The 15,880-nt window shown below is 33.8% G+C and overlaps 1 protein-coding gene across 1 annotated transcript; it reads right to left on the bottom strand.

The window, feature by feature from the left end:
* Positions 1 to 13,401: 13,401 nt before the first annotated feature.
* Positions 13,402 to 15,226, bottom strand: LOC120081691 (uncharacterized). The gene is made up of 3 exons (XM_039036779.2): positions 14,843 to 15,226; positions 14,670 to 14,751; positions 13,402 to 13,817 (listed from the first exon to the last, which is right to left on the bottom strand). Exons 1-3 carry the CDS (start codon positions 14,933 to 14,935, stop codon positions 13,702 to 13,704), a joined length of 291 nt encoding a protein of 96 aa, XP_038892707.1. The 5' UTR covers positions 14,936 to 15,226; the 3' UTR covers positions 13,402 to 13,701.
* Between the last annotated feature and the right edge of the window lie 654 nt (positions 15,227 to 15,880).

The raw sequence follows: 15,880 nt of genomic DNA, 5'->3' as shown, positions 1-15,880 counted from the left end.
GACCAAGGCACTGGGAAGTAAATCCGTGATATACATTTTACACTTTTTCTTTTTCTTTTCTTTTTTACGTATACGATTTCCGGTGAATTGCGTATTTAAATCGAAGTTAAATTATCTATCCAAAAAAAAAAAACCAAAGTTAAATTATAGGATTAGTCATCTAAACAATAAACGAAATAACCATTTTAATCATAAACTTGTATTATTAAATTAGAGTTTAAACTTCTAATTTTATCAAATTTGACCCATAATTTAGGGCTTCTTTATTGAGTCACCGAAAAGGAATATATACCTTGATGGTATAGGTAATAACTTTAATTTTTTTTAAATCTTTCTTAACTATACTCTCAAGTTCTCAGGATCTCTCTCATTCGGATGTGATACTGGTTTATTTATGTACCCCTCATGAACTCAAGACATTATATGTCCACCAGCTTCCACTTGGTTCGTCCCCGGATCACATCTTTATAACTCATTAATTTCAATAAAATAAAAGTTTTGTAAAGGAAAAGAATAGTTTGATCGATGCATAAATGAATCATTGGATAACGTCGCCATAATTCATAAATCACATAAAAGAAAAAACCCATTAATGTTGTTTTTCTTTAAAAAAAAATAATATAATATTTTGATTCCTATCTTTTAAATTTGTTATGTAATTTTAATCGTCTAATTTCAGTCTTCGTAGTTTTAGCAATTCTTTTAAATTTAGTCTAAATTTATGCCACGAAATAAAATATAACATGTGAATATATTCTCAAAATCTATAGTAAATTTGTTAATTGGAAAAAAATATTTTTTAAAATCTACAATAACTAGCATGTTGGAACAAAAAGAAAGCATGCAATAGCGGAAGCGAATGATCAATAACGTTCTAATTACATGAAAAACAAAAATAAGCATGCATAAAAGGTTAGAAATTACAACCTTTGTAGAATCCACCGAAATCTTCCTCTCCCGAGCTCACCACCAACGGCAAATCCTCGCTATTCTCCGGTTGAAGAACACGGTGGTGGGACCGTTTTGTTAGTGAAGATAAGGGAATTTCACTCTAGGAAAGTAAAGAGTAAAGAGATTTTGGTGGAAGAGTCAAGTGAAAAGTCAAATAAGCATAAGTTTTTTTGCTTTTTAATTCGAAAAATCAAACTATTTAAAGACAAAATTCATGCAAAATCCTATTTTGCATGTCTTCCACCTCAAAATTCACTAGCATGTAATCTGTAGGTGTCAAGCTTGAGAAGTGTCATCTCAAAGTCCACTTAGTTAGTGGGAAAATCCAATAATTAGATTTTTCCACTAACTAATTTAAAAAATTAATAAATTAATTTTTTTTATGAAAAACATTTTCATAATTTAGAAAGAAAATTTTTAAAAAATTAATATCACATATTATTTTTTTTTTACACCTAATTCTGATTAATCATATTAATCAAGTTTAAAAAACACTTTCATGCTAGTGTTCAAGAATACTCTAAAAAATAATTAATTAATAAATTAATTATTCAATTGTAAATTATATCTCATGCAATTTTCCCTTAAGCCCAAATTTGACATTTCAAATTCGTACTTTACTTAATTATTCAATTTTGTCTATAGTGAGCTAGCAAGGAGACCCGATGGACCTACAGATCGTGGACTCCAACGATCCAAGAATAACCGGTCAAACTCTCTAACCTAGTCAATCAACATTCATTAACTAACAGAACTGTCCATTATGGTCTGTAGTTGCACCCCCCTTATTATAGATATATTATGTGTCCATTTGATATAACCATGGTAAGTAAGTCAACCCTTCACAGATTATTCATAATAACGGCTGGGTCAAAAGCTATTTTATCCCCGAGATTACATATTGCTCCTTAAGTCCCACTGATCCTCTAATGAACAATTGGTTTGTGATCCAATCACTAGACCGAGTCCCTCACGGGCCAATGAGAGGGTGGGGCCTCTTGTTCAATACTCGGAGTCAACACTTAAGAGAACAACATCTCTATTATCCCTAAAAGCGGGTAGGAGTGAATTATGTCTTGCACACCATATCCCCATCTATCTATCCGATCCTATTCTTGAAATGGAAGGCTTATTGAGCATCGCTGTTGAGTCAACCCTCACCCATGCAAATCTAAGGATAATCTTTAATAAACAAGAATTCATAGTTAGCTCAGGATTAAGGTCAATTTACCTAGGTCATCGTTTTGAAATAGTCAGTCTTAAATAGTAAACAACGTTATAAAGTAAGAGTGACTTAATTATTGGTCTGATCTTATGTAAACTCATTGCATAAGACGATTCTGTTCCTTATGTCAATACATGAACGAATCAAGATCGCTTTGTTTGTAATACTTTACAACAAATTGTAACAACCACAAAGTGAGTCGCATCTGATGGTATTACCAACATAATGTACCCAGCCTTATTCGTATACTATAGATCATTTTGGCTATTTATTGAACTTGATCCACTTTTATGTCTCCACATAAAGTTCATGTATTCATATAATAGCCATAGATCTTTAGTTTATTGGATTTAGACTTTACAGGTGTAATTCACATATTCAATAACAGTTTTATTGAATAAACGTCAAAAACATCTTTATTGATAATATAATATGTTTAACATGACAAACTGCGAGTTTTAGGACATACAACCCAACATAGCAGTGGGAGACTAAATATAAAAATTATTGAAAGTACAAGGACTATAATTAGACAGTGTAGAACAGTGACTAAAATAGGACAAACTTCAAGATATATGAACGAAAAAGGGTATATAACCAACAAATTATTGATTTTATGTAGTAAATATATTACATAATTTATTAAATGCATGAGAAAATACTTTTTGAACGATGTTGCTGTTGGATTGTGTCAGCAAGCAGCGGAAGCAACAAGGATCAATAAGCACTCTAATTCATTAGTTTTGACATAAACTAAAGCATGCTATTGCAAAAAATAAGTGGGTTTCAAGTCATACCTTATCTTGATTTCCAGCTGCAACTTTCTCCAAATCCCATTGTAGACTACCCCAAGACATTCTTCACTATTCTCTTGGTGCTCTAGATTGAGTTGTGAGACTCAAACTACGCTTGAATGAAGGGAATTTGAAGAAGAACTCACAGCAGCAACCTAATTGAAGAACCTCTTATTCACACGAATTTTCAGCAAAAATTCTACGGATTGCATGCCTCAAATTCACTCCAATCTTCTCAATATATTGCAGACTAATGTGCAAAAAAGATGGTTGCATGAGATGCGGCCAATGCTTGGAGTAACTTAAGCTTAAAGAGATGGGTTTTTAGTGAGCAACTTGAAGAAGATAATGGAAAAAACTGATTTTCCATTTTTGTGTTTTGTTTATATTTTTCAAATTTTTCAATTGATTTCATAAATCAATTTATTTTCTAGAATTCGAAATATTATTAATTTTACAAAATTATTTTCATAAATTATTTTTTCTAATAAAATTAATAAATAATTATTTAAATAATTTAAATATTTCTAATTAATTTTAATATCAAATATTAAATTAATTTTACACAAATTCATCTTCATATATTTAAATATTAATTATCCAATTCTGTTTAATTCTTAAAATTAAACGTGTAATTATATCTCATATAATTACTAATTTCTTTAATTATAATTTGAACCTTTCAAATTAACTTATCACGCTACTCTAAAGCTAATCCAATTATGAGCTAGTAGGGGGACCTCGTGGACATACAGATCATGGGCTCCAACGATCCGAGATTAATTGGCTAAACTCATTAGACCGAATTAACCCCAAATCGTTAACTACTGGGTCACTCCACTAAAGCTCATAGTTGAACTCCCCTCGCTGTAGATATATTATGTCCACCCGATATAACTATGATTAGTAAGTTAACCATTCACAGGTTGTTCGTAATAACGGCTAGGTCAATTTTTTGTTTTACCCCCGAGATTACCTCTCGTTCCTAAAGTCTCACTGATCCTCTAATGAACAATTAATTTGTGATCCAATCAATAAATCGAGTCTCTCTTAGGCCAATGAAAGAGTGGGGCGCCTTGTTCAAGACCCATAATCAGCACTTAAGGGGACAACCTCTCTACTAACCCTAAATAGTGGGTATGAATGAATTCCTTCTTGCACTCCATATCTCCAGCTATCTATCCGATCTTACCCCTTAAATGGAAGTTTTTTTAGCTGGCGTTGTTGAGCCAACCCTCACCTATGAAAATCTAAGGATAATCTCGAATAAACATGAGTTCATAGATAGCTTAGGATTAAGGTCAGATAATCTTGAATAAACAGGAGTTCATAGTTAGCTTAGGATTAAGGTCAAGTTACCTAAGTCATCGCTTTGAAATAGTCAGTCTTAAACAGTAAATAGCGTTATAAAGTAAGAGTGACTGATTTCGTGGTCCGATTCAAACCCTTTTGCACAGAGACGCCCCCACTTCTCATGTCATAACATGTACGAATTAGGATCACATCGTTTGTAGCACTTTACAACTCTTTATAATAACTACAGAGTAGACCGCATCTAATAGTGTTACCAAAATAAGGCACCAAACCTTATTCATATATTATAGATCATTTTGACTATTTACTCGAACCTGGTCCACTTTTATGTCTCCACGTGAAGTTCAAGTATTCATGTAATAGTTAAGGGACTTTTAGATTTATTGGATTTCTATTAAGCAAAACATCTATTCAATAACAATTTATTGAATTTTCAGAATAAGTTCTATTGTTTACAAACCACGAGTTTTAGGACATAAAACCCAGCAAACTCCCACTTGGATTAAAACTCAAGTGGTAACTTACATATCTAATATATAAGAATGAATTTCTGAGTTTTATAAAGAAATACAATAAATTAGGGCATCCCATACCCACAGTTTACTATTCGGTATCTCATACCTGATATTTCTTCCACTTGCCCTAGGTTATCAATCTGGTATTGCTAGTCTTACTAGGTGATTCTCAAACACTTTAGATGAGATAATCATTGGAAACTTGTCAGTGTACAATAGACTTTTAATTAAACTATATGGGAATGCATCTTATTCTCAACAATGACCAGGAACTTTCCTCCCACTACATTAAGGTACTCTCAACTATTTGAGTAAGACGCATTTGACCTGTCTTAACAACTCTTGTTAACAGTTAGATCTAGAAATTTTTAAACTTTCTATACTCTGATCTAGCCGTTTTTAAATATCTGAATCTTTGCAAATGGCTTTTAATGGTTTGATTCTTAATAGAAGTTGTTATGAGATAAAACAAACACAATTTTCGAAAATAAATATTTCATTTACAAAAAAAAAATATACATCTTGTTATTTACAAGATAACAAAAACAAATAAGGTTATCATCAAGCAGCAACATCTCCCACTGGTCAAGTTGAGCAAGCGATCCTCATGAACTAGTTTGCCTGTTTAGCTTTCTCTGTTTTCTTCTCAATAAGGTACTGAGGGCAGTTTCTCTTCTAGTGTCCATTCTTTGTTGCATTGGAAACACTTCCCTTTGTCTGCAACATATTTCTTATATTTCTTTCCAGCGGGTTTCTTCTTCCCTTTCCCTTTGTTCTTCTTAACAAGAATACTCTTACTCTGTGAAGAGAAAGCAACATCAGGCTTGGAGGTCGTTTCTCTATTCTCAGCACTAGTAACATTTACTTCTGATTCCAGGCCTTTAGTTCTTAACATAGTCTGGTAAGCATGTAGCTCATTCAGCAAAGTCGTCAAGTTGTATTCAATTTTATTCATGAGTGCATTCATACATAATTTCATAAATCTATTCGGAAGAGATTATAGAATAAACCCGACTTGACTTCTCTCGTCAACAACGGTGCCGTTTACTTCCGCCACATTAAAGTGAACCATCATGTTCAAGACATGTTCACGAATAGAGGCCCCCTCTTTCATGCGATTGTTTTATACGTACTTTATGGCATCATAACTTAGGGTGAAGGACGGTTGCCCAAACATCCCTCATAGAGATTCCATAATCTCTTTCGATACCACTAGCCATCCTATCTTGATATCCCCTAGGCCTGGCGCCATTCCCGGACCTAGCAGCAGACGGGCACTCGAGAATTTCGGAGTCGGGCTTCATAGTATCGAGGACTTCACTATTTCTTTATCCATTTCTATTTTTATTTATTTACTCTGATACGATTGATTGGTCTATGTGCCTCTCTTATTACTTTTTTGTATCCCCTTGAGCTGGGCCATCCTGGACTTGAACCAGAGACCTCGTGTTTCTTCGCCAAAACATCAGATATGCTGCGCGAGTATATAAGCATGGGTTTTATCATTTTCCCTCATCCATCTATCATACACATCCCAAACAATTTGGTTTGTATTAGAGCTCGGAATGGGAGGACAATCATTTGTTAAGACAAACCGTAAATCGTCTATCATCAATATAGTGTTCAAATTTGATTTCCAGGTAATATAATTATCCCCAATCAGTTTATCTGACACCAACAATTGTATTGTCGAACTCGTCATTCTGAAATTATAAACATATTCTATAAGTGTATTACTTTTAAATCCAATTAAGTTTTAGCAAATCAATAATAATGTACCCATAACCATTATTTATTTGCAACGATACTACAACAAAACATTCTTGACTAAATACTATCTCCAGAAGAACTTATATTCTGGTAGTCATTTAGGTACCGCTTTTGGTCAGAAATTACTAACACTTAATAATTCTATAAGTGTAACCCTATGTTTTCAGACGTCAGAGGTCGGCCCCAACTATGCTATTGAAGTGGAGAGTCAAGGTTAAGAATGGACCTAAGAAATCCTATCTATCTCTAGAACTTGAGTTGTTTCGAATCCTATGTTACAACCCTCTGAGGGGATAACCATCATTAAACGACAAGCAAAGGGCCGCTTAAAACTAACCAGCAGGCGCAACATAGGAATCTCATGGTCCAAACTAACAGAAGAGACCGCAGGATATGTTAACACATTTCCTTCACCCACTTACTATGAACTACTTCCCTCATTCACCTTGGTATTGACGCATCCATCCACCTTCCGAATGGAGGTCACTTCCAGGGTGACACGAAGCATCATGTGAATCTCACGGTGTGAACTATGTGGAGACGTGGCAATTGAAATCTATATATCATATATTTGATTTCTGTTCGAACAACTTTCCCTTATTCACCGAAACCTAAATTTAAGCAAAAAAATACTTTCCGAATGGAGGTCACTTTCAGGGTGACACGAAATACTGCTTAAATCTAGATTGTGAACTCTTAGGGACGTAAGAGCTAAGAATAACATATCATATATGTTATCAATTTTCCACTGAAGTTTTCTAATAACCTCATCATATAGAAGTTATTTGAACTGCCACCGAAGTGTTATATAAAAAGGGTAAATTTATACTTAGGTTCTTTTTTGGCTAAAAAAAATAACCCTAAGTCTACGTAGTTTATCCAAGTATAATGCTTATAATTGGATTTTAACCTACGATGTCTAGGTGATAAATCCTTTTATTACCTCACATCGCTCACGTATGCTTATAAAATCGGTTAACAATACTCAATGATTCGGTCATAATCCCCAGGTAGGAGGTGTTCCGTAAACAGTTAAATACACCCAGCCTTCGACGGGATTATATACCGGTTGAGTTTGTAACCCGAGTTTTACAAGTTTAACGACCTATTTTAACTATTAAAACGAGTGGTTAACCTACGTGAGCATGCAACTGTTCTTTGTTATGGGTTTTAAATGTCTAACCCAATTTTATAACAGCTTACAAAAGTTTAGACATGGTAAACATCCATAACATACATTAAAGGTATTCAATATTTAATATAACAATTATATTAAACACAAGAAACCCTAACGTGCATACTATACATTATAACATTTTATAACATACTTTCAATGTATGTAACATGCTTCCTACGGTGGGATTTTAAATCTACATGGCATACTGTATGCACATACAAGATTTATTTAATTATAACATACATCAAATACATAAATAATTAAACACATGCTAATATGGTTTTAATTTTGACATAAACAAGCAAACAAAAGCCTAATTATTATAAAATAACTTCAAGACCGCTTCCAGACCGCTCGAATCGCTCCAAACCGAACCTAAACAACTTGAACCAGCCCGAACTGTTTGAACCAAACTAGAAAAGTCTGAACCGAACCAGCTAAAAACCATTTGAGGCTGAATCGGACTGGACCTCAAGAGAACCAGTCAAACCGGCTCATCTCGCTCCATGCTCGAAATATCGTTGAGGCTCATCGTGTAGCAATAACGACCATCGTTTAGCGTTTGTCTGATCGTATAGCACCATCGTATAATGCCTGACCAAGCTACACGATCGTGTAGTGTCTTCCATCTATCACATAGTGTCATCGTCTAGTGCCGAAGAATGCTACATGATTACTTAGTGTCTAACACTATCGTGCACCGACATTGTCTAGCACTAGACAAATACTATACGATCGGTTGTCGCCATCGTATAGCGCCTCTTCTTGACCGTTTAGCGCGCGCAAAAAGGTAACTAGTCGTATAGCGCTATCGCATAGCACTTCAATGCATCGTTTAGCTGTCGCTCAAAGCGACACGATCGTGTAGCACACAACACTTGAACGCCCAACGTCTGTAGCTACAAGGTTGTCTAGCTTTTCTTGACATCGTCTTGCTTCTGTAGCTAAATGATCATCTAGCATTGAACCTCAACGGCGATATTTAAGCAGAGGCTGAAAAACTGGAATCTGCAACTCGGCCTCTTCACTTGTTTCTTCAATTACAACTTAATTTCAACTCTAATGACTCCAAATAAATTAGAGATTCCTGAGAACACATATAAGCTCATCGAACAATAACCAATTACAAATTTAATAAAGAAATTAGAGAGAAATTAAATGCCAAAACTCATAAAACCATATAAGTGCAACAGTTTCATATAACTCATGAAAAACACCCACCACACCAAAATTAAACCGAATTGAAAGCTTAAATGATGCTCGGATACCAATTGTTGGATTGTGTCAGCTGAAGGATCTCTTACCGAAGAGTTCCATGAGCGTGTTCGGATCGCTCCAATTTCACAATGACCGAAATACATCAAATACGTTCAAACGCACAGTTATGCAAACAAACAGTAATCATCGGCATGCTATGAACAAGAAATTACAAGGGAGAGAGTTGCCATATCAGTTGAAGATAGTCTTCAAACTTCGTAACTCAACGTAGCGAAAACCCCTACCCGATCAACCAACGCCCAGCAGATGCATCAACTGCAGCACACGAACAACTACAAAATTACGAACGCAGCGGGGACGACACCACCAGAAAAGAGCCTCGAGTATTCTCGGAGTGAGAACCCAAAGTGTGGTATTTGGTGAATTTGGTAGAAGGAGGAGGAAGAATAGATCGTATATGTGATATGCATGTGGGAAGGAAAAAGACGCTATCATATAGCAAGATGCTTATCATTTAGGAGAAACTACACGATCGTGTAGATTTTACTGAACGATATTTAGGAAAAAGTATATGATCATTTAGCAAACTCGGAACACTATACGATCATTTAGGAAAGCTATCCGATCGTGTAGGAATTAGCGTGCGATCATTTAGGCACAAGGTGGACGATCGTTTAGGCACAAAGTGACTATCATATAGCTCTCAAAATTAAACGAACAATTACTTTTCACACCATCGCGCACCTTCTATTTCTTTTCAGACAATTCGGTGAACGATTCAAAATGAAACCAATTTCATTTTTAATTCATAGGTTACAATAACCGACACATTTCCACTAACATGCGCCCGACGTAATTTTGGTTTAATTATCATTTAATTAACCAATTAATTAATAATAAATACAATCATATTATATTTTTTAACCTATAGTTTGATATTACATATCTACTATAGTAATTTCTCCTCTACTTGATATAAACCATATTTATATCTAATTTCCTCCAAAATAATGTATTTCATACATTTAGCCAATTATATCATATATATAATTAACCAGTCTAATTATATCATATATAATCGCACTTCCTCTTGTGAATTTGAACATTTCAAATTAACCCAAGCACTGATTCTCGACTTTATCCAAGCTACCCAGGGGACCTAATGGACTTGTGGCTCGAAGCTCCAACGGTCCATGAATAGCTGACTAAACTCTTTAGCCATGAGATCCACCATCCGTTAACTATCGGGCATTCCACTAAAGACCAACAGATGAACTCTTCTTACCACAAAGATATTTCTGTGTTCATCAGATATAATCAATCATGAGTACGATGACCCGTCACATATGCTCGTAAGTACAGCTGGGCCAGACTACTGTTTTGCTCTTGTAGTTACATCTCACTTCTTAAGTAACATTGATTCCTCTAATGAACAATACAACATAGTCCAACTATGTGTGAACACCTCTTGGGCCAAGAGAAGGTGTGTGGCGCCATATCGTTCAAGCCTCGGAATCAACCCTTAAGGGAGGAGCTATCTATCTACTTACCTATGCCTTGGGGAAAGAGTGAATTTCATCTTGTGTAGCTGAGTTCCCAGCTCCCAAATCAGACGAATCCTCAAAATGGTATGTTTGAATCGGCGACCTGGCTACTCGCACCCATACAAATCAAAGGATCGCTTTCAATGGCACGAGTTCTCAACTCACTTAGGATTGAGATCATGTTACCTATGGTCATCTTAGTGAAGTGAAGTCTCTATCATGAATGGTGTTATATAACGAGACGTTAACACTTCATGATCAGGTCTTATACAAACTTTTTGTATAGAATTCTCCCGCTCACATGTCCCCAACATGAATGGTCACGATCAGACCATCTGTGACAAGTCACAACACTTATGACCATTCCACAAAGCGGGTCACATCCGTAGAGTTACCAGGATAAGGTTTCCCTCCTATATCCATATACTACAGACCATTTTGGTTATCACTCAAGATATGATCCACTTGTATGTCACCACATACATGCTTGAGTCACATACAAATAACCAAGGATTTTATGTTTATTGGTTTGTGATAAAGCAAATAAAACAAGCAACTGAACAAAAAACAAGATGTGAAGTAAAATATCATATATTATGCAACATAAGCGTTCGTACAAACTACAGGACACAAGACTTTAGGGCATCAACCCCAACAAGCAGCGTAAGTAACAAGGATTAATAAGTACTCTAATTTATTAGTTTTGGCAAAAACTAAAGCATGATATTGCAAAAGTAAGTGAGTTTCAAGTCATACCTTTATAGTCCTCTTGAAATCTCGATTTTCAATTGCAACTTTTTCTAAATCTCGTTGTAGACCACCCCAAGATCTTCCCCACTATTCTCTTGGTGCTTTAGATTGATTTGTGGGACTCAAAATAAGCTTGAATGAAGGGAATTTGAAAAAGAGCTCACAACAACAACCTAATTGAAGAACACCTTCTTCACACGAATTTTCAGCAAAAATTCTATAAATTGCATGCCTCAAATTCACTCCAATCTTCTCAATATATTACAGACTATCATGCAAAGAAGATGGTTGCATGAGATGCAGCTCATGCTTGAAGTAATTGAAGCTTAAAGAGATGGGTTTTGAGCGAGCAACTAGAAGAAGATAATGGAAAAAACCGATTTCCCATTTTCGTGTTTTGTTTATCTTTTTCAACCTTTTCAATTGATTTCATAAATCAATTTATTTTATAAAATTGAAAATATTATTAATATTACAAAATTAATTTCATAAATTAATTTTTCTAATAAAATTAATAATTAATTATTTAAAATTTTTAAATATTTGTAATTAATTTTAATATCAAATATTAAATTAATTTTACACAAATCCACCTTCATAAATTTAAATCATATTTAAATATTAATTATCCAATTCGGTTTAATTCTTAAAATTAAACGTGTAATTATATCTCATATAATTACAAATTTCTTTAATTCTAACCTGAATGTTTCAGATTAACTTATCACGCTACTTTAAAGCTAATCCAATTACAAGTTAGTAGGGGGACCTCGTGGACCTACAAAATTAACCCCTATTCGTTAACTAATGGGTCACTCCACTAAAGCCCATAGTTGAACTCCCCTCACTGTAGATATATTATGTCCACTCGATATAACCATGATTAGTATGTTAACCCTTCACATGTTGTTCGTAATAACGGCTGGGTCAAATCTTTGTTTTACCCCCCGAGATTACTTCTCGTTCCTCAAGTCCCACTGATCCTCTAATGAACAATTGATTTGTGATCCAATCAATAAACTGAGTCCCTTTTAGGCCAATGAGAGGGTGGGGCCCTTTGTTCAAGACCCATAATCAACACTTGAAACAACCTATCTACTAACCCTAAACAGTGGGTAGGAGTGAATTCCTTCTTGCACCCTATATCCCCAGCTATCTATCCGGTCTTACCTCTGAAATGGGAGTTTATTGAGTCGGCGTTGTTGAGCCAACTCTCACCTATGCAAATCTAAGGATAATCCCAAATAAACGGGAATTCATAGTTAGCTTAGGATTAAGGTCAAGTTACCTAGGTAATCGGTTTGAGATAGTCAGTCTTAAACAGTAAACAACGTTATAATGTAATAGTGTCTGATTTCGTGATCCGATCTTGTACAAACCCTTTTGCACAGGGACGTCCCCACTCCTCGTGTCATAACATGTACTAATTAGGAACACATCGTTCGTAGCACTTTACAACTCTTTGTAATAACTACAGAGTAGACCGCATCCAATAGTATTACCCGAATAAGGCATCCAACCGTATTCATATACTATAGATCATTTTGACTATTTACTCGAACCTGATCCACTTTTATGTTTCCACATAAAGTTTACTCATATAATAGTCAAGGGACTTTTAGGTTTATTGGATTTCTAATAAGCAAAACATCTATTCAATAACAACTTATTGAATTTTCAAAATAAGTTCTATTGTTCACGAGTTTTAGGACATAAAACCCAACGGTTGGGAGTTAAAATTTATTAGAGGGTTAAAATTGTAATGCTCCTAAAAGTCGAAGGATAACGTTGCAACAATCATTGAGAAGTAATTGTTATTTTAACCCTCCTTTTAGTACGGTTGAACTATCATGAGGGAGTAAAAGTAATTTTAAACTCATAACGGTAGATAACTTTAAAATAACCAATTCTCCATCATTCCAATGTTTCCAATAATTATATCCATCCACGACCACTTGTAACGACCAATTCAGTGGCCAACTCTAGCAAAGACTTCCTTTGACTCACTAGTTCATAGTAGTATTTAATAGTATTTTATACAATAATTTAACTTTAATAAAAACACTTTGATCATACAACAAATGAAATCGACACAAACAGACAAATTACAATGAAAAACAAGAACTTTAAAACAAGATCACCATTCAGAGGAAAGCCGTCAATTAAACATTTGATTATGTTACACTAAAATCAAGTTTCCAGCTAAATACAACCCTTCAAACAGTGCTCAGCTCCGACAAATATCATCTTTTGAAGTAGTACGACGATTTTGTTGCATCCAAAAGGCACTATTTAATATTCTATGCAAATATATTCAAAGAGATGGGGAAAAAAGGGCAATATCTTAACTTTTTTCTTTGAAGCTACAGAACGAGCAGTGGGATCCTTTATTTATCTACCAACGTGATTGAAGAAGATAATATCCTATTTATAAGATTTATAGTTATCTGCAAGGAGAACCAAGCAATCTCTTGATCGTTGAAATTCTGGATGGAATCTGCAATCTTCGAGTCAATATCACTTTCTTGTCCAACAAATTCACCACCACAGACTCTGTATCTGTACCAGCACAAAAATCATCAAATCGATTATGCTCAAATTATATGATAATCATTTGGTTTTTATAATTTCTTTATTTGTTTTTTCACTATTTTGATCAAAATTTCATTTTTTCTCAACTAAATTTAAAAAATAAAAACAAGTTTTTGAGGACCCAATTTGCTAATTATTTGTTTTTTCTATTTTTTTTTTAAATATATTTATAAACTCTACTTTCACATATATGAATTTCAATTGTTTTGTCATCCTCAATAAGATTTTTAAAAATCAAGCGAGAGTCTCTCGAAGGAAAAAAGATTAAAAATTCAAATATTTGTTTTAAATAGGAAGAAACTCGAAAAATATTAATAAGAAATAAGTATAAATTTCAAATACTAAAGAAAAATAGTTATTAAACACAATCTTATTAAAAACTTTTTTAAAACATCTGTAAAGAGTAGATATTAAAATAAATAAACTCTAGAAAGGTAAAGATAGTATTTACGAGCTTAATTTTCTTAAACAACAGTCTAAAATCCCGTTTGCATTTAATAATGATTTTTTTTAGATTTTAAAATTTACATTTATTTACTCGTAAAATGTAGAAACATTTCTAATTGAATTCTAAAAACAGGCTTGGGCATTAAAATCCAAGCTTACGAAAGGGCTAAATGATTATCAAACCATGCCCAATTTTCCCAAAACGACTTCTAAATTTTACTCAAATTTGACCTCTCTCCTCTCTCCTCTCACTTCTAAACAAGCCCAAATTAATATCAAACAAAACAGAGCTAAAAGACCAAATTCTATAGATGAACAAAAGCAAACTAAAAAAATGGAATGAAATTCCCCAAAAACAGAGTAGAAACTCACCATTCATTTTAGAAAGTATATTGGCCAATTTCTTCTGACACTCAGCACATCCAATATCAGCTGTTAATACAATTTCCTGAACCTGGAAAAAAAAAAATCAACCACCATCGTCAGCCATTAAATTGCAGCAACAAAGCCACTTCAAAACGAGATAAAGAGAAAAAAGCAGAGACAAGAGGCAGAGATAAGGACTCAATGGAAGCAAGGCTAGAAGCATGAGGAAAGATCTTCTTCTTCCGAACTCCAATTCCGGCCGCCGCCGCCATGCTCCGCCTCCGATTATACGCCGCCAATAAAACAGGGGATTCTCATCGGCGAGGGCAAGGGGTGAAGGGAAAGGAAGATTTTATGTAGTGGATTGTGAAAAAGGGGGGATTATTATAAGTGGTTGGGAAAAGGGAGAAGGGAGATAACGGAGGGTAAGTAAAAGGGAGTAAGCCGTGAGAGTGAAATGATGATGAGAAAGGGTTGACAAAGATGGTTCGTTTCACAAATGACAGCTGCTTTCCGCAAAGAGAGTTTTGGCTATTTTTTTCTTCGCCAAGATGATTCCTTCGAGGTTGCTTGTGTGACCAAGTACTCTAAAAATTTGGGTGTTACTTGGCAAATATCAATTTATTAAATTTTGAGAATTATATCCATTTAAATCTTAATGTTTAAACTAAAATGGTATCGATTTGAACCTTAAACTTTATAGTTGTATCCATTTAAATCCTAAATTTTAGAATTTGTATCAATTTAAATCCCAAACTAATAATTATATCAATTTAAACTATAAATTTTTATATGTGTATTAATTTAAACAACAAACTTTCATAAATATATTAATTTAAATCACGAACATTCATAAGTGTATTAAAATAAAACATAACGGAGAGTTTAAATGAATACAATTATGAAAGTTAAATGTTTAAATTGATATACTTATAAAGTTCAATATTTAAATTAATACAATTATTAATTTGTGATTTAAATTGACACAATCCCCAAAATTTAAATTTAAATTGATACAACATTTAAAGTTGGTACAAATTGATATTTGCCATTAAAATAATTAGATTACTATATGATAAAGTACATATTCTTTTTAAGTATTGGTTCTTTTTGAAAATTAGGTCTCCTAAATAAATAAGAAAGAAAAATGATGTGAGATTCACTAGCATTAAAAAAATGTTTATGATTATAAAATCGTAGTGTGAACAAATGGAGAA

The sequence above is a fragment of the Benincasa hispida genome, chromosome 7 (genome assembly GCF_027475165.1).
Source record: "Benincasa hispida cultivar pf3 chromosome 7, pf3_genome.v1.1, whole genome shotgun sequence".
In the NCBI taxonomy this organism is placed as follows: domain Eukaryota; kingdom Viridiplantae; phylum Streptophyta; class Magnoliopsida; order Cucurbitales; family Cucurbitaceae; genus Benincasa; species Benincasa hispida.
Note: the sequence above shows the minus strand (reverse complement) of the source record. Positions and strands in the feature narration are given on the sequence as shown.

Coding starts and splice junctions, on each gene's coding strand:
- LOC120081691 (XM_039036779.2), bottom strand. CDS start 14,935: ATGGCGGCGGCGGCCGGAATTGGAGTTCGGAAGAAGAAGATCTTTCCT. Junction 14,752..14,842: donor AGTCCTTATCTCTGCCTCTT/GTCTCTGCTTTT, acceptor TTTTTTTTCCAG/GTTCAGGAAATTGTATTAAC. Junction 13,818..14,669: donor TATACTTTCTAAAATGAATG/GTGAGTTTCTAC, acceptor GTGCTGGTACAG/ATACAGAGTCTGTGGTGGTG.